The 19,924-nt window shown below is 38.0% G+C and overlaps 1 protein-coding gene across 1 annotated transcript; it reads left to right on the top strand.

The window, feature by feature from the left end:
- The first annotated feature begins 453 nt into the window (after positions 1–453).
- LOC137407237 (streptococcal hemagglutinin-like) lies at positions 454–19,643 on the top strand. Its single transcript, XM_068093843.1, has 17 exons — positions 454–626; positions 1,093–1,216; positions 1,411–1,642; positions 2,017–2,192; positions 3,589–3,964; positions 4,359–4,523; positions 4,622–4,807; positions 7,155–7,348; positions 8,143–8,269; positions 8,995–9,135; positions 9,250–9,429; positions 9,555–10,531; positions 10,695–13,082; positions 13,355–13,500; positions 15,847–16,009; positions 18,448–18,612; positions 19,382–19,643. The coding sequence occupies exons 1-17, from the start codon at positions 454–456 to the stop codon at positions 19,430–19,432; spliced, it is 5,964 nt and encodes a 1,987-aa protein (XP_067949944.1). The 3' UTR covers positions 19,433–19,643.
- The last annotated feature ends 281 nt before the right edge of the window (positions 19,644–19,924 follow it).

Here is a 19,924-nt window from a genome sequence, read left to right as displayed (position 1 = left end):
TTCTCTCGTGGCGTCCAAATGTGGCATATTTGATGGTTTACGCTGATAAATTGTTTGTACTTCTTTTTTTAACACGAACTATCTGTTTAAAGACCAACAGTTTTTTGGTTAACCCGTTTCTAACTTTCTGGTGAACTAGAGAGCTTATAGTCAATCCCAAAATTACTACTAACATTGTTGCTCACTTGGAACGCTTATTGTCGTAGTGCGCTTTTGAACAATTCAGTAAGTAGTGTTTCATGTGTGCATAGTATGTGTTAACTATGAATATATTACAGAAACGTTGTGCGTGCAATCAAATTTGCTATTTAAACTAAAACTGATTAGTGAATTATCCACATATGCTTGTTTAAATATACTTGTTAACACTAATGTGACTGTTGTTCTCTTTGAATAGATAATGAGGTTTCGAATATCAAAACAACATTTTGTGTAGACTTGTACACAAGGAAAATGTCTGATACTTCATGGCCACGGGTGCTGGACATGAGTGAAGACAGTGCGAGAAAAGCCCTCCGGTCTTTAGAAATCTCAGCTTATTCTTCTCTTGTGGCCACATTTCGAGCTCAAGGCGATCTTACTCCTGAGAAGAGATCTTTGTTACAGCAGCTGCGGCAATTGTTAGGGTGAGTCATCACCCATCTATGCTCTTGCATCTGTTAATACATTTGCTGTTGTTATATTTAAATCAGTCTAATCAAGAACTTCTCTCATGTGTTCTATCGTTTGTAATTTAGTATATAGTTTATTTTTAAAAGTTTTCATTTTCATAATTTGGGTTTGCTAAGATGTTATGCTTCAACCAACATTCTTTCAGTGTAACCACAGAGAGGCACAGAGCAGAACTAAGGAGGTGTGTGAATGATGAGAAATTCACAACCATCGCTTATCAGTAAGTTTTAGTCTTTTTTACATGAATAAAAACATACGGATCCTTATTTATCAGAATTGTTTTAATTGGCTAGTCATTATAGGTATTATTTTTGATGGTAGCAAATAGCTTATCTCTTTTGCCAGAGTTACTCTTTACGAATCCTGAAGCAAATCAATTAGCACTCATTCTGCTTTCTACACTATACTAGTCTTTTGTAGTATGGTTGGCCCCAATCATGACAATGAATGGCTCATTGAGGGGCGTCGTTTGGCCCCTCTTGCACAGCGGTTGGCATTGCATACAGCCTTCACTTCCACAAGCAATCAAGCAGTTACTGCTCAGGTATAATTTTTATCTCTGTTTTACTCTATAGTACAAGATGCTCATCGTAAATAAAGAAATGGCTGGTGTTTCATAAGGGGGAGAATCATTCATTCAAGTGAATTCAGGCTCGTTCAGCGTTTTGTTTAAAAGATTTTTTTCATTTTATCTCAAAGTTTCATAGTATAACTTCACCGAGCATCTCCTCTAATCAGGTGGAAAAGAATTCAATGCTTCCTCAACCTAGTCAGACAGGCAATAGAGAGCAGTTCACAGCTTCTGGTACTCTCCTCAGCCCTCCTCCAGTCAATCCAGCAGCTCTGAGTCCCAGCTTGAGCTCTCCTAACTACCTCTCAAGCACTGCACCAGTCACCAAGTACAGCCGCGCGCAGAGCCCCAACACTAATGTAGTCATACTGCCCAGTGGTACATCTATTCACATTAAAGGTAGCTTATGGTCATACTGTTTAAAAAGCTCATAGTTGCTTATTAAGACAGCTATCCGATCTGGAGTTTGCTTGCCAGGTTATTTAATGTAAGGTAGCTTTGTGTTAACATGCCGTACTGCAAGTAAAGATAACTCCAAAATAAAATTGTTTCAAATGGTGTTTAGCAATTCATCATTAGAATGTGTTGCTGTGCAGGAATAGTTTTGCTAAACATGAGAAGGTTTTTACCATTTTTCACCTGGTTATTCTGGTTTCAATTCAATAAAATATTTTTGGTCCTCGAATACCCAGAAGTAACAGCAATACTTTATTGAGTTTAAACAAACTTTTATTATTGTCAAAAATTAAGATGTCAGAATCACTTTGTAACAGGGAATGTTGGGACAGAAGATGACGAGGATATTACTGGAACTAAAAGAAGACGGCTTGCTTCAACTGATACAACGTTAGCCACAACTAAGCAAATAGTTGGAAGGGGCCAGCCACCACCCCTTAAACTCACCCTCAGCAACAAGACATCTTCCTGTGTCACATCCACTTCTCAGAAGGTCTGTCTCTTTTCTATATTCTACTTGAAATGGGATAGTTCATAGTTTTAGCGTAGTATCCAGTGCCTATCAGTCAACATGAGGCTTGTGTTGTCAAACTTCAAGGAAATGAATGCAATGTTTTATATGCCGAAACCTTCATATATATTTTAGAGCAAAGGTTGTTATAGGAATACATTGCTATAAGAACATTCCTGTAGCAATTTTTCAGAGCTCAAAAAATGACAGTTCAAGTAATTCTATATGGCAATAAAACAAGTTTGTTATATAAAACTAAAAAAATTATTTGCAAACCTAAATTGTATGTAAAAACTAAATTAATAAAGGAATAGTCAGTAGAAGGCCATGTTTTTTGTCACGTCAGTCTCATGAATGAGAGTGTAGGCTTTGCAATGTTTATTACGTTTTTGATAAAAATCAGTTTTTAAAACAAAGCAAGGCGATTTTGCAGATGTATTTTATAAAGACACCTGTGAGGTGTTTGCATAAGAAATATCTGGCATGTAGTTTTGAATTGATGTTTCTAAAATTGTGTGCCCATAACTTACATGATAATAATGGCAGAATCCCAAATAAAGTCGCAGACTTGATATACAGATTGCTATAGCTGTTTGTGATCAACACAGAACATGCTCATTAATCTGACTTTTATTTGGCGTCAAAGTAGAAATTACTTTTGTTGTGTTGGAAACTTAATGGAGTGTTTTATCATTGTGCTGAGGAGGAAAGAATGGACTAGTTAGTCAACAGTAACTCCACTAACATATTACTTTGAAAATTGACAATTAAAACATGTTGGAGTCATTTGCTCATGTCATTCACTAACATCTATTTGGTGGCTGTGAGACAACTCCAGAAAAGCACACTCCTACAAGGCGAATATAAAAGAATAGGCATAGATAGCGTTTGTATTAGCCTATTGTGCCAAGTGCTATGCAATATGATAACTAGAGACTAACAATTCACGCTGCAAGAGATTCAGTAAGAGATGAAAATATAATTTTTGTTGTCAAAATCCTCTCACTTTTATATTCCTTTCATATTGAAACATGAATAAAATAAATCATAAAGGTTGCTTCAGTCAGATGCTTAAATTATCTTCACAAAAGCTCTCTCTATCTCTTTTAGCCAGTCAAAAAGGGGAATGGTTCAATGTTCCACTTTCCAAAGCATATTTAGAGGTTGTAGCTATTTGACTCACTAATGATAGTCAACTCAGCCATCTCGCCAGTGTCTCCATCTGTTACATCTGCAACAAGAAGATTTACTCATGTTTGCTCCATAAGTCTTTTATACAGTACTTGTTGTGGGGAGACAACTTTCAATTTGATATTCTATAGTGAACTTTTTTTCTAGACATTTTTTGAGCTAGGGTTTTATTATTCTGATATTTTAGGTCATTTTAGTTCAATCAAGTTCTGGTCAAACGGTAACTACAGCATCGACAGCGTGTGTAAAGAAAACGGCAGCCAACAGTACAGTACCTATCGTAAAGTCTATAACTCCCATTATATCTCACACTCGTACTTCCGTTGTCTACCCGGCCTCTACGAGTAGTGACTCTGTCTCAACAAGCGGTTGGCCTACTATACATACCCAACAGGGTTTAACAATACAAAAGCCTAGGGCTAAAGCAACTCTCACCACAACTCCTCGCATGACTTCCGGAATAAAGTCTTCAATCACAGTGAGCAGACATGGAGTTGTCATCCCTGCTAGTACGAACTCCATTTCTTCTCCCCGAACGGGTGTTCATGTGAAGCAAGAGGGAGGTAGGATATCAATCATATGGATTAGTCTTGCATACTAGGGGTCATTTGTCTTCAAGGTCATTATCGGCACCTTTGTCCATTCGAGATGAATTAGTTTATATTTGATGCAGTAGGTACTTGCATCAGCAAGTTGTTTGTTTCAGCAAGCATGTGCACTTAGTAACCTTTCTTCTAATGGCTTGCCAGTGTCATTGGGTGGTAATGCTTGATGTAGAACTTCAGATTTGTTCTGTTTTTGAAAAATGTTTAAAGGTAGTCATCCTAAACCTTCATTTGTTGGTTATTGTTAACTCCATGTTCGTAACTTGCCTTATACGCATGAATCACATGTGTATCACATATGTATCGCATGTGATGCCTTGTCTTTCATCCAAGGAGTAATTATTTTTTACAGCTATGAAAATAATAACATCAAGCAATAACAAGCTGCTGCCGAGGTCGTCAACCGCAAACAGCACTCCAATTGTAGTTGTGACCTCATCTAGTGGAGCCAATGTCGGAATGAGCAGTGCCAGTCCTTCTCCTAACAAACACACGGTCATCACCCGACCAGGAACCGGTGAGCTCAGGATTTCCTCAGTTTAGCCCTCAGTTATTTATTGGTGGATCATCAGTCGATTTATGCTATTAAATATCGTGTTGTTCGCTCTTGGGCAGGTGCGGTGGCCATCAACAACAACAAAGTCATCAGCATCCACACCGGTAGCAAACTTATTAATGCTTCAGCTGGTCAGAAGGCTGTAGGCCTGAAAGCCATTGGTCAAAAGCTCACTTCTCCTATTATAAAGTCAAGCTCGAGTCCTGTTTCTAGTCACACCATCACAACTAGTACCGGCAAGTCAGGTGCGTTTGTGAGCTTTTAATTAATAGCGCTCTTACTCATCCAATACGCCTTTCAATCGAATATGCCTTTCTCATTGCCAAGTTGCAATATCGAATCACGATATAGCAAATCCTCTATTTATATACGATTCATGATATATCGCGATATTATTATGTAAAAAGTCTTGTAAATTTGTGTTAATGTATGTTTGTATTTTTTAATTTGAAAAGAAACTGTTTTGTGTTTGTGATAACTAGAAACATTTCATGAATGCCCGTGCGTGGAAGGCCATGAGATGAGCTTATTATAAGAATAGGAGGCCAGTGAGTTTTAGTTACAGTATCTCTCACTCTCTGAAAATCATCAGGTGTGAGATAAATCGCCATTACATGACTATATCATTTATACGATTGGTGATATCTCTTCAAATGGTGTTAATTTTCAACTTGTCTACTTTCAAAATCACCACCAAAGAATTAAATCTCCATATCGCGAAGTTTTATTTAGAATTACCAACCCCTATAGGCAACCCAGATGTAATTTCAAGGGTTTTTGCTTTACATAAATTCTGATGTGATGTTTTTAATTCGAAACAAGAATAAAAAGTTATTTAAATGATTATACATGACTCATAATTCAATGCAATGATATCACTGATCTAAGAGACCTCTGTGCCGTTGTAGCCCTTAGAATCTATGGAACAGTTTTTTTCTAAAAGGGTTCCTCAGCCATTTTCAAATCGGGTTATAAAGCAGAGTCATTTGTATATAATCACCAGACTGCAGACCTCTCGATGCCATATCGTATTGAAAATGACAAAGGGCATTTATTACTGGCTTTCATCGCATGGAGAGCGATTAAATGGCTGTTGGCGAACTCTCTCACTGATTTAATCATGTACATAACACGGTAACTATGGTAGCTCTACTTATTACCTTTTCAAACCCATCAACTGCTGCGCTGGTTAATTCAAATATTTGTGAGCCAAAGTTTGCATTTTAGTCGAAAATACCAAATATTTTAGTCAAATAACATGTGATACGTTATCTTGTATGAATATTTTCCTTTTTATACGAGCATTGTTATATTTTCTGAATTGTGGGAACTGGGCAAGTCTGGCTTCAATTTTGTGAGAGTACAGGGCACTCTCGGGTGAGGATGTTGCTGTTATATAATTTTTTGGTCTTACGAACTAAAACACGAGGATTTTTTGTCCTCGCAACACGAATCCTATGTCGCCATACGAATTGAACAATAATTTTGCATAAAATTCAAATTGGGCAGTCGGTATGCTTACTTGTATCACGTCGGAATAAAAAAGATGCCGATATGCTGTTTCCCAAAGTCTCAAAAATCCCATAACGCCTGAAAGAGATACGATGACCGATTTCTCTCAGTTAAGCATTCCTCAAACGCAGTGATAATATTTTCCCTTTAAAACCAGTAGCAAAGGTGGAGTTGCGATTCCTATGAACATAGGGTCAGAGATTAGACAACTTCTCTTAGCCTGCTAACGCAAATCCTCTTTATTGCGTATTAAATTTATGTTCAAGTGTACAGGAATATAATTAGCATTGATACGTTTTTGCCTCCTCTGTTCTACTCACTACATGTACCAGCTCAAGTCACATCACTCCAAAGGTACAGTAATAAAACTTCATTTTTCCTTTCAATGGCCATTAAATGGTCAAAAGGTTGAAAAAGGTTTTAACGAGGTCGGCTGAAAGTTACAGTGATAACGAACCCAGAACCAATAGGAGATAAAATTTTAGCGATGAAAAAATTAAAGTTCAGTAAGATAGTTAAAAATACTTACTAAAACTTAGCTTCAAGTATGTGTTTAGTATGTTAAATTCATTTAAGTTGAATTCAAAGTTTATGTTATGTCTGTCTCGAAGGTAAGAACTCCCTATGGTACGCACTGCTGCTACTGCACATACACGTTGTACATTGTAATGTTACATTTTATTGCAGATCATAATCACTAAATACACTTAAGTTACCGTAGGTAACTATAGTTAGTAAAGTTAACGTACTATTTGGTTACTTATTTTTAATATGTACCGTACTTGTATGAACTATCGATAATTTTTACCAGGGTATGTTTGCATTATACAGTTACAATAGGTTTCTGTGCCCCTACATAAGACACTTTTGCTATACAATGCCATCCCAGGAATGGATTAAAATTGTATAGGAGGTCACACTATACATCTCACCAAAATATTCATGAGAAAAGGCAGGCTACCTTGTCTGTTCCCCACTGCAATCTGTGTTGAATGTATTAAAGGGTCATTTTCAGAGAGTTCTGCCAAATCTTTTGGTTTTGTGTTACCTTCCTAGTAAGTCGTTAATTTGTTTTTTTAGGGAATGTTGTTATCGTGCAACAAGCTGGCCAGACAGCGACCATCAAATCTGCAAGTGGTGGTGTCATGGGCAATAAGGAGTTTGTTAGCTTCATACAAAAGCATGGAAGCTCTGGTGAGAAGTCAAGTACTGGCACGAGCATTCCTACAACTATTAAGGCTCTGCCTACCAGCCCAGTCGCTGTCAACATCAAGGTGAGCTGGTCAATTAGCTAGTGCACCCCATAAATATGTTATAGTGACACTTCAATTTACCTGTGCACCAGTATCAAAAGTGGTCAATGTCTAAAAAATATTTTCTTGCTGGTAAACCTCTCAGAGCTGTTAACCTCCGCCTGCTGCGTATTTTCAATACTAAAACTGCTTGCATCAGCATTGATTTGTCAAGGTGACTATTGCTACAGTTTTAGAGTTGTGACGCATCATGCCAACAGACGTGGGCATAGTAAGTCAGTACAATTTGGTTTTATGAAGTGCAAAATGATACCGCAGTTATAAGGCTAGGAATAGTTTAATCATTCTATAGTTTTCTTTCAAATGACCAACAAAAGTAGTTGTCGACGTAAAATTATCGATGCTGAACTTCCAAAATGCACCTGGAATGTTTAGAGAGTATTTTAATCAAGTGGTAGTTCCAGAACAACAACAGTAAGGCTCATAGCATTTTATAACTTCTGTATGGAGCTTTCAAGTGAACTGGTTGAGTCTCAAAAGCTGAAGAATCTGTACACTGTATCAGTGTATCTATATGGCATAGTTTGCCAATATCTAGCTGCTCATATCTTAAAGCCAAAGTATGCGTCTATTGAAGCAGTTGAATATCACAGTTTTCTCTGTTATAATCAGACGATTGAGTGCGGTTTTCTGATGGAGAAGTTTTAATGGTTTAGGGTAAGATCAGACGACTTCTTAAATTGTTGTACTCTTCATTGCCACTCTAATAGTCTTGTTTTACCATGAAAATTTGTTTATTCGGTGTTCTGTTATAGAGCTCAGATTTCTTCCCAAGAACTTCCTTTATTTCTGGAGGAAACAGGAGTCATAGTCAAGTCATAGTCACTCCCATATCTTCTTCAGACAAACCAAAAATTTTGCAATCTTCATTAACCACCTCCGGTAGGAAAAAGACAGGGATTTTTTTAAGTTCAGAGTATTTTGTACCACAAGGTCTTAAAGCTAGTTTTGGGCTAGAAAGGCAGGGAAAATCAAGTGGTGATTGTGTATGTTGGAAGGGTGTATAAGTAGAAACGAGAATATAGCATGAGGATGGGAAGAGATGGGAGCACAGGGTAGAGATGGAAATATGGGGTTGGGAATGCAGGGTAGAGATGGAAACATGGGGTGGAGGTGTGAGTATCGGGTAAAATGGAAATATGGAGTAGGGTTGGGAGTATGGAGTAGAGATGGAAATATGGAGCGAGGTTGGGACTGCGCGGTAGATGTGGAAATATTGAGTGGGGTTGGGAGTGCGGGGTAGAGATGGAAATATGTGGTGGGGTTGGGACTGTGGGGTAGAGATGGAAATATGGGGTGGGTTGGGAGTGTGGGGTAGAGATGGAAATATGTGGTGGGGTTGGGAGTGTGGGGTAGAGATGGAAATATGTGGTGCGGTTGGGAGTGTGGGGTAGAGATGGAAATATGGGGTGGGGTTGAGAAAAGAGTCTGGAGTTGAAGAGAGTACCGTATGGAATAGAAAAAGAAGGAAATAAGGAGTAAATAGAAAAACTTTGCTTAAGAGTAAAAGGTTTCCAAATGGCTGCTAAATCTAGTTTGCAGGAAAAACCTGTTAGCATTCGATAAAAAACCACTTTTCTGTCATCTATGTTTCAATGGTTTTACAGCTACGTGCAGTGGAAAAACAACTCCGACTTGGTTACAGTCAACCGGCGATGTGTTCACTACAGCAAGCACAATTGCTGTCTCTACAAATACAGTTAACAGCTCCGCATCTGCTCTTTCTCCTACTTCTCCTCCTAAAATCGGTTCGCATTCTGAAAATTGTCTCTGCTTTTATTAATGTCCAGCACAGCATGTAAATAATATATCATCAGGAGTGTAAATATCACATTAACTTTTCTAGTCTTTACCACTTGCAGATATTTTCTCAAGCGCCCTCGCTGAGGCTGACATCAACTTGGATCCATACGAGTTCATAGATGAAGATGAGCCAGTGGTTGCTTCTACGGTGACCACTCCCACATCATCTATTGAAGAGCCACCCATTTGGAGTAGCAATCGAGGTGATAACACTTCGGGAGTTTATCAGCTTTCACAAGGTTATTTTCTAATCTATATCCTAAAAACACTTTTTGTATCTTCATCATTACTCTATGAAGGAAAGTCTGGTAGTACCATACTCCTGTTTCTTACGTAATATTTGCGACATGTATTGTTTGGACAGGTGCAGCAATATTAAGTGGGGAGTTGCCTTTTCTACCAACATCCACATCTATCAGCACCAATGTTGTATCATCGTCATACGCTCTGCCGTTATCAAAAGAAAATTCGGTTATCGACACTGCCACCACGCTTATTGCCCAAGCTTCCAATATGTTGGCGCAGACAACAAGGGAGCACACACCCACTGCATGCATATCTAATTCGATAACTGCTGCTCCTCTTGCACCTCAAGGTACCCAAGCTATATTACCCAAGGGCAAAGAGCTTATTAGAATTTTACCTGTAACACCAAGTGGCTCTAGTCTGCTCACAAATAGCTCAGCATCGGTCACCCGACCCCATTTGACTATAAAATCTCGACCGAGCACTCAGACTAACCCTAAACATGTTGATATTCAGCCTCGTGTGAGCAGCATCTCATCTCCACCATTTATTGATACTAAAATACTCATCTTACCCCCTGGCATAGGACAGCCAAATACACCAGTTAAAGAACCGTCCGCAGAGCTCGTTGACTCTTTGGTACAAACACCTACAGACTCGGCAATCTCAACATCACTGCTTAACTTTGCTCAAGTAGCAGCTTCTTTACAACAAGAGCAAACTAGCGCTGAGGTTGCAGTTGCTCCTCCAGAACATGAATCTCTTACAATTGCTGCCGATGTAGAATTATCGGCAGTGCAGTCACTTATCGTTGAAGCGTCATCAGACTTTGAGTCACCTGATTCACTTAGCGAGAATAATTCCACCCACCAGCCATTTTTAGCTGCAACCGAATGCAATGCACTTCCCCCTGGAAAAGAGATGAAAAGTATTCTGTCAAATTCGACCACCGCGGAGTCCATTCACGAAGAGTCAAATAAAATATGTAACATCAACAATATCCAGTCAGACACAGAATTATTTAGACAGAATCTGTTGAAGGCCAGTAAGCTTGAACCTAAAGATTTTCTTGCCAAGGGCAAGTCCTCTAAGTTGGTAAGTATGGCACATATTTTTTACCGGCGTTACATGAAAATATTTTTGTTTTGCAGGATGTTTTTCAGGATCAGTTTCTTCATGTTGATTTTTTTGCAAATAATATTTCATGAGAATTGGGTTTTATGAAAATGAAATTTCTATAATAGTTTGTCTATTTTAGTTAACACCTCGATCGAATATTCTACCATGGGAGATTGAAACGAATAAAAACATAGCATCAGCTGAGTCGACCATTCCAGAGGCGACTCAGCTTAAGGATGATGCAGCGGTAAATGCTCAAACAACAGCACATTTAGCCACAATACCTTCCAGCAATTCAATTGAATGTAGCACTGAAGATTTGTCACAGTCGACTGCATCACAATCAGCTGCTATTGATTCAAAAGCAGATCCTGCCAAAATTTCCATAGAAACTGAGATATGTACCGTTACAGCAGATCTAACTCACACTGACCTCTCCTCCAATTCTGTAGGTGTATTGATTTCTGACCACGTGTCACATACCCCAATAATAAATGTGGATGCTAAAGAGTTGGCTACGTGTTCAAATTCAAAGAGCAGTGATTCCTTGCAAACTCAATCATGTCACATGACAACTACAAGTATGAAAACTATTCATACTTTATTAGAAGAGGTGTCCACAAAAATTCTTCCAGTCAGCGTTGAGGTCAGTCAGTCTTCGGCTATTTTTTCATTTCCTCAAAGCTCTCATGCAGAAGAACTCATGCAACTCAGTCTGAGTCCACATTCCAAGCCATGTCTGGAAATGCCTGCAATTTCCCCTGAGCCAGGTTTTCTGACAAATTCAGCATCAGTTGATCCAAATTCAGAATTATCCGTGCACGAAACTGCCTCAGAGCAACCCTGTGTAATCAGTACTTTGTTCACTAGTAATCGGACAATTGAATCGAATTCGGAATCTCGCACATTGGACACATCACTAAATCAATTGCATAACAAAAGCCAAATTCTAGCATCATCGTGTCAGGAGGAAGAAGTTGGAAATTTATCTGAAATGCTTACCACTGCTACTGATTCTTCTGCAGGCCATATTACTTCATCTTCAACAATGTCAAGTCCAGAATGTTCTGCTGAGTCAGTTTCTGAGGTCAAATCTGCTTCATGTAATGTAGATGGTGTATATCAAGAGATTTCACAACACATGGATATCTCCGATGATAAAACTCAAAAGTTAGATCATTCAGCATGTCAACAACACAACAATCATGCTAGAGTAGAAAGCCCTTCAATAGCGACTAATATAGAGTCTGATGGTACTGGTAGTAATTCGTCATGTGAAACAGTATCTAGAGAAAATGAATTACAGTCCAACAAACATATTACTCATTCGGAGTATGAGAATTCTTCAAAAAATGACGAATGCGCAGACAAGCTTTCGGAAAATTCTAACAGCAGTGCTACTACTGAAAACAAAGACATAAAATCCTCACAACTTGAGACTTGCATAATCAAAGATCAATGTCAAACATCTCCTGGATGTAGTGACCTATCGGAGAGCGGGACTAATAAGACACTAACAGTTGCTTATTGTGTATCTGATGATCAAGAAACAGTAGCACTAGCTGGTTTAGGTAGTATCCATGAAAATCCTATGCATGAACCAGACAGCATGATCAGTGCTTCTCAAGATATCGATAGATGTAACACTGAGCGGTGTAGCAGTAGCGAGCTAAGTAACAGTCCAAAACATACCGATGCACCTTTCACGAGATTGTCCGAAGTAAAAGAACCGACTTCACTATCAAAAGAAAAGGAGACTTCACCAGCAAAAACTGCCATTATAGATGCAAAGGATCAAACATCTGTTGCTGTTTCAGCTGATATCACTACCAGTGTGGCTTCTCCTACCATGACAGATACTAGTAAGGATATCGCTCTGGTGTCTAATGTTTTCGATGATATAGCCGCAGTGACTGTCATATCCAAAAATTTAGACGAAGGCACCAATGTGTCTCATGAATTACTTGCCGTACCCCAAGCAAAATCAAATAATGCTGAAATTGAGGACAAAAATGTTACACAACCTACGTCTTTAGTCAGTTCTCCTAGCCATTCAAGCTTAGATAATGCAACTATTAGCGAAGATGGCAAAGCTGTCGGTGAAAACCCTCATGAATTTTTTACATACTCTACCGTTGACACAAAATCGGACGATTCTTTGTCGGACTCTTCTCCACCATTAATTGCAAGGCGTAACTTTGAGCGAGTGTATCGGCCACGAAGCAGTCGTTCATTGTCAGCAATGTTGTCTGTTGATTCGGAATCAACTTCAAGCAGTGCATCTGTCATAAACTCTGGTGTTTCTAATCAATCCAAATCTAACGGATCTGAAGAAACTGTGTTAATCACAACAGATTGCTCCACAGTAAATCTTAGTTCAAGTGCATCTCAAGAGGGAAAGTTGGAAATCACAAACACTTCATTTGAAATTTCTTCTCCTATTCTCAATGGTAGCAAGTGCTCTCAGGAAAAGGAAGATGCAGAGGATTGGTTAGCTGACAGTGGTCATTCCTTCTCTAATGGCCCGGTAAGCCTTCACATAGTCTTCTACTGGTACATTATCGTGCTAAAATCTATTAGTTCCCTAGCACAATGCTTCATAGGCATAGAAAACTTGGTGAAATTTGGACAGTTAATTTAACATTGTTGCAATGCTCAATATTGCGCAACAGAGTTGGATGTTGGGCAATAAACATCAACTCTTGCCATGTTGGCAGAAAATTATTGAAGTTTATGCTAACAACATTTTAACTTCAATGCTTTACGTTAGTGAGTTAGATAGTAATTATTTCTGCTCAGACAAGTCAAGGGGAAGAGAGTGATGAAGATGAAAGTACGAATGAGGCAGTCCTAATAAATCAAGGTACAGAGAAGGTTGTGAGACGAGGGAGGAAAAGACGTCGACGATCTGATCAGTCGCCTTCCTGGTCAAAGGCGGCCCTCGGGTAAGCTCTTATACATTGAGCAGTACAGCAAGACAGTGAAACATCCAGTTGTTTTATGAGCTGTTTTGCATGCTCCTCAACAGGCTGTTTAACCCTTTCTGGTTTTCTCGACTGATAGCCGGATAGAAAATTGTTGCTATTAGCAGGTGTGAAACTGTAGTTTGGAATAGACTTTGATTTTTTTTAGATGATGGTTACAGGGCGCACACGGGTTACACATCAGAATAAAACTCGGCTATTGTATGCATGCATTCACCTAATCCATTCTTCTAGCACCTGATTTGTATCCCTGCAATCTGCTTCTTGGTTTATGCTGAACAATTTGTGATTACGAATTTTTGTTTATTAGAAAGATTGTGTATGCATCTGGCTCTTCTAGTCATATTGTTTCACATGGCAAACATGGAATTGTTGACAAAACCATAGACATTAAGCTTGATTCTCATGCATCTCCTAAGCCATCACCCATGGAATACCGTGTCTCACGCCATCACCCATGGAATACCGTGTCTCACGCCATCACCCATGGAATACCGTGTCTCACAAAAAGTGGGACTGAAGATACTGAACACAGTCCTAAGGGCAACTCATCGCATTACCCCCCTCCCCCTATAAACTGTTACTCAAGTTTACGCTTTTATTCAGGTTTTCATTGGCAATGCTGTTATCAATGACAACATTGTATGTTATTGAGATTTATAAAACAATTAATTTGGTCGCATATAGGTATCATTGCGATGCACTTGCAATGAAAATCTAAGAATATGTACCTGCCATGCAAGGCTCAAATGAGCACTTGCTGTGTAGTGCTCAAATTAAGCACTCGTCATGCAATGCTCAGATGAAGTACCTTTCATGCAATGCTCAGATGAAGCACTTGTCATGCGAGACTTGCACGGTGCACCTGTCATGCAATGCTCAGATAAAGCACCTGTCATGCAATGCTCAGATAAAGCACTCGTCATGCAAGCCTTGCACGGTGCACCAACATTTGATGTACGTATAGTTCACATCATCATAGAATATTTTGACATGAAGTAAAATTTCGCCAAATATTTATCTCAACATACTACTCCAAATTTGATTGAACCATTGCAGTTTTGTTAGTCAGTACATACAGGTAGGCATGCAAATCTTTTTGAGGTAGTTTGCTATTACGTTGGTAGAATAATACTAAAAATTGCTACACACATTTTTTTTTTAGTTTTTAGTTTTAACTAGTGCTGCACGATATCTTTGCATGTAAATTTGATTATTTGGTCTCTAAATATATTGAATATCGAAAAATATCGAACATTGGAGTTGTCTTCTTTTGACATATAGCGTTAGGAAAAGATGAAAAGATATTGGTTAATATCGGTTGGAAAATAAAAAAGGAGTGGTCCACTCTTTACAATAAGGAGAATAGACAACTCCAATTTTGCCAAATAAAACGAGCCGATATTTTGATAACATAACGGTTTGATATTCATATCGATTTGAAAACTGACCAAATATAAAATCATCCACTGAAATATATCGTCACATCAAATCGTATTGTTTTGTCGTGCAGCACTAGTTTTAACATCATTGGTCTCCAATAGGCTCTTGTGTATGGTAAGTATCAAAAAGGAAGAAGTCAATGATTTTCTTTAATTAAGATGACAAATAATAAAGAATGAGCAAGCATCCTTCCATAAACTTTACTCAGCTGTTTGGTAGATATTATGAGGAAGAGAGCTGGAAACAAGTCAAATTTGAGAGGCTAACTGTCACAATTAATGATGAAAGTCAAATATATAAAGAATATCACTGTAAATAAAGTTCCCTTACTCTAAATTAAACTAGCCTTCTATTTCTTTCGGGACCTCTACCTACACACCATCCATCTCCTGTATCACCAAAGGCTATGTTTCATTTTGCCTATTTTTGTGTAAAAGCGAGGTGACTACAAAAGTGGTTTTTCATTTGTTAATTCATTTGGTTTCTTACATATAATTTAGTTTTTCACGTTTAATTTTTGGCTTTAAAACACGATTTCTTTGAAGGTATTATGTCATTAACTAACTGTTTATTGCTACACTGCTTTTGGGGTGTAGAAAGAATTGAGCAAAATGCAATAGATTTCTATAAAAAAATTCTTTGCACTAACATTCAACATTTTCTACGTAAGAAGCAAACAGTAAATGGGGTTTACTTCATATCTCGAGGTTTAACTGTACTCCGTGAGGCTTTGGAGATGTATGAGAAACATAGTTTACATGCACTGGGTACTTTAGTCATTCTACGATCTGGCTATTATCGTCATGCTTTCTCATCAACTCTCCCTATGCTCCCCATTGATTATGTTATTTTCTATATTTCAAGTTTGCTCAAGAGAGTTATGATTTTCCGAGGCTCAAACCGTAATAAGGGAGAGCATGGCGCTGCCGCTTGGTTCCTCAAACCAGTCTCAGACGATGAGGCTCCAGGCTATTCTGATGTCATCACACAGCCAATGGACTTTGGTACAATAAAACGTAAATTAGAGGTATGGCTACATGCCCGTCTCATTTTATCTTTATTGTATTATTTATCATTGTATCTTTACAAGTTTTAAGGTGGCTACTGAAGAGTGAAGTGTGGACAGGACCTTCTCTCAAGCCTTGTACTCTTTTATAGGCTACTCCAGCTAATTTGTCTGTGGTTTCGTTATGGCTATAGTAGAGATAGGCTCAATCGCGGTTTAGATATGGTTAAATTTATACTCGGTTAACATATTGCAATGCTTTTTTATGGCTGCGATAAGTAATAAGAAGTTATCATGGTCTAGCAACTTTTGTATTGTAGCAACTATGAAACTTGCTAGACAGCTTCCATAGTTGCTATACAGCTTCCATAGTTGCCAGACAGCTTCCATAGTTGCTAGACAGCGTTCATAGTTGCTAGACAGCTTCCATAGTTACTAGACAGCATCCATAGTTGCTAAACTGCTTCCATAGTTGCTAGACAGCTTCCATAGTTGCTAGACAGCTTCCATAGTTGCTAGACAGCTTCCATAGTTGCTACACAGCTTCCATAGTTGCTAGACAGCTTCCATAGTTGCTAGACAGCTTCCGTAGTTGCTAGACAGCTTCCATAGTTGCTAGACAGCTTCCATAGTTGCTAGACAGCTTCCGTAGTTGCTAGACAGCTTCCATAGTTGCTAGACAGCTTCCGTAGTTGCTAGACAGCTTCCATAGTTGCTAGACAGCTTTCATAGTTGCTAGACAGTTTCCATAGTTGCTAGACAGTTTCCATAGTTGCTAGACAGCTTCCATAGTTGCTAGACAGTTTCCATAGTTGCTAGACAGCTTCCATAGTTGCTAGACAGCTTCCGTAGTTGCTAGACAGCTTCCATAGTTGCTAGACAGTTTTCATAGTTGCTAGACAGCTTCCATAGTTGTTAGACAGTTTCCATAGTTGCTAGACAGTTTCCATAGTTGCTAGACGGCTTCCATAGTTGCTAGACAGCTTCCATACTTGCTAGACAGTTTCCATAGTTGCTAGACAGCTTCCATAGTTGCTAGACAGCATCCATAGTTGCTAGACAGCTTCCATAGTTGCTAGACAGTTTCCATAGTTGCTAGACAGCTTCCATAGTTGCTAGACAGTTTCCATAGTTGCTAGACAGCTTCCATAGTTGCTAGACTGTTATGGATTCAAATACCAGCCTTTATTTTAATGTTTCTGTCTTTACAATAGTGCAAAATGAATGATATAAATAAAAAATCGATACTTCAAATCACACTGTATTTGTAAGTATGATAATTCAAAATATTTTTTTAATTAGTCCTGTAGTCTTTCCAGCCTTGATGGTTTTTATTGATAAAAGTCATGGATATAAGCGAAAAATTGCTAGTGTTTGCCATTTTGTCTGTTCGTCTACTAGTATCAGTTTATTGCCAAAAATGTAAACGACTCTAATAAATTTGGGTGAAAACATCAAGCACAAGTTATACTATAATGAATTCATTGCAGCTGCAGCGATTTTGTAACCATCACAACACCCTTCAATAGGTTTTGTGGTTAGAGTGTACTGTAACAGAAGGCGTCCGTGTGATAGCAGGGTCTCTTTTGCAAGAGCAAGATGTCTCGCGTGACAGCAGGGTGCTTGTGTGACGTAGGGTGCTTGTGTGACAGCGTGGTGTCTCATGTGACAGCAGGGTTTCTCATGTGACAGCAGGGTGTCTCATGTGACAGGAGGGTGTCTCGTGTAACAGCAGGTGTCTTGCATGACAGCAGTGTCATATGTGACAGCAATGTCACATGTGACAGCAGAGGTATCGTGCGTGACATCGGAGTGTCTCGAATGACAGCAAGATGTCTTGTGTGACAGCAGGGTTTCTCGTTTAACAACAGGGTGCTTGTATGGCAGCAGAATGGGATTGGTTTTGTTACTTTTATCAGGTAAAATGTTCCACATTTTCAAGATAATTATTCGTATTTAGATTATACTGTCTACGTTTGCTTCATTGGACCTCACTGGCGTCCTTTGTTGCATGGAAACACACTTTAAAGTTTTGATTCTTTAAAGGACTCTATTACAACAGCAGTCATTCTTTTATGCCTGGCCCAATGAGGTATCTTTTCGCTAATGAAAATTTTAATTTTCTAAGATTCTAGCTACCATGAGTGATTGCCCATTCATAATTTTTACTGTAAAATGTTTTACACCGAAACCAATATCAAAAGTCCTGTTGAAACCCGGAGTTTTCACTCCAAGATTTGTCAAGTACAAATATTGTTCTTGCTTTTCTTTCTCATGGCATTCCTCCTGGCCAGTTTTACATTTAAAGAGTTTTGTGCTGATAAAATTATTGTACCAGCATTTATGCTGTCGCGTGAAACCCAAGTGAACAAAACAATTGATAGATGTTGTCATACATTCAGAAAGTGCATAAAATCAAATGTCTGCAATTGATGCGCATTTTTCATTTCATTTACCAGACAAACTCTTACCCTAACCTGGAAAGCTTCAGATCTGACATGGTTCTTATTCACTCCAACTGCTGCAAGTACAACCCTCCTGAGCATAACGTTCGACGTGATTGTGAGCTCGTTTTTGTCTTTTTTCATCAAGAGTTCAACAAACTTTTGACACGCCTACAGCAGGTTTGTTTAAGCTTTTTCATCCTACATCAAGTTTCATGTCTTAAATTGTCATTTAACAGAGCGTGTTGTGTACTTTCAGTAACTGTTTTTGCAAAACCTTCTTCGTTGTTTCTTGATCAGTTTATAGTCGATAGTATTACTATCACTATCGATGCTTGATCGTTTGTAGACATTGTTTTACACTAACAGGTACGTTGTTTTGTTAGCGATGTTTACAATCTGCTCACCGGATACTCAAGACATAGTTTATTTAGAAAAGATTTACCAAGAGTTCAACGAATGAATTACAAATATGTTGCTTAAAATTTAAAATTGTCCATTGCTAGCCAAATAATATGATCTATGAGAGTTTTCTCTTTTATGTGAATCATAATTAGAAAAAAGAGGATAACTCTTAATATTTCATAGTCATCTTCTATTGTTAATCGCTAAACTTACCGCAACTACTTGCCCAAACAAATATTTTGAAAATAATTCGAGTAAAAGTTTTATTGAACATGCAGTGAATTTCCTTACCGTGGCTCCCCTTTTCAGCTACCAAGTGTCAATTTGTACCACTGGTACCTCTATGAAATATTTGCTATCAAAGAAGCTTGCATCTGCACACAAATCTGTCATGAGACATTCAAGTATTTGTATAATGTTATTAAGCTTATGGTATAATGTACCTAGCAATATAAATTTGTATTGTGTTTGCGTGAAAAGGTGTGTTTGCGTAAAAACGTAGTTGGTTTAAATTACCTTCACTTTCCATGCCTTTCTTTTACAGGCTAGCAGTAAGAAACCCAAAGTTGAATCAGGGATTGTCCTTCCTACATAGCGCCAACTTTCAGTCTATAAATGCTTGTATGGATGATCTATTTTTAATATTTTTATTGCCATGTACATTAGTTACTATACAATTTGTATAATATGAAAGTGACAAGATATGAATATATATTATATATTGTTTTTTGTTGTATTTGTAAATATGTAATGTCTAGGTATCCGCAAATATATCAGTAATTTTATTTAATAAATACAAGAATATATTGTTGAATATTAGTTTCAGTGTCAGATAATTATTTTCTTGTTTCATGAGCATCTGAGTATGCCCTCTTTTTAAGTGCTCATTGTCTGCCACATAGCTCGCAAGTAGAACACACTTTAATTTCAATATCAATGAAATTATACATTTTTCATTAAAATTAAGAACTGAATTTCCTGAGTAATAAGAAATCATATTTCAGTAGCTACCAAAATGTCTTAATTTTAAGTCAAACTAGAAATGTTAAGCTCTTTTGGACAATGTTTTTGTCATTATTATACTTAA

This window comes from Watersipora subatra, chromosome 10 (genome assembly GCF_963576615.1).
Source record: "Watersipora subatra chromosome 10, tzWatSuba1.1, whole genome shotgun sequence".
NCBI classification, from domain to species: Eukaryota; Metazoa; Bryozoa; class Gymnolaemata; order Cheilostomatida; family Watersiporidae; genus Watersipora; species Watersipora subatra.
This window is presented reverse-complemented; position numbering and strand designations above follow the sequence as displayed.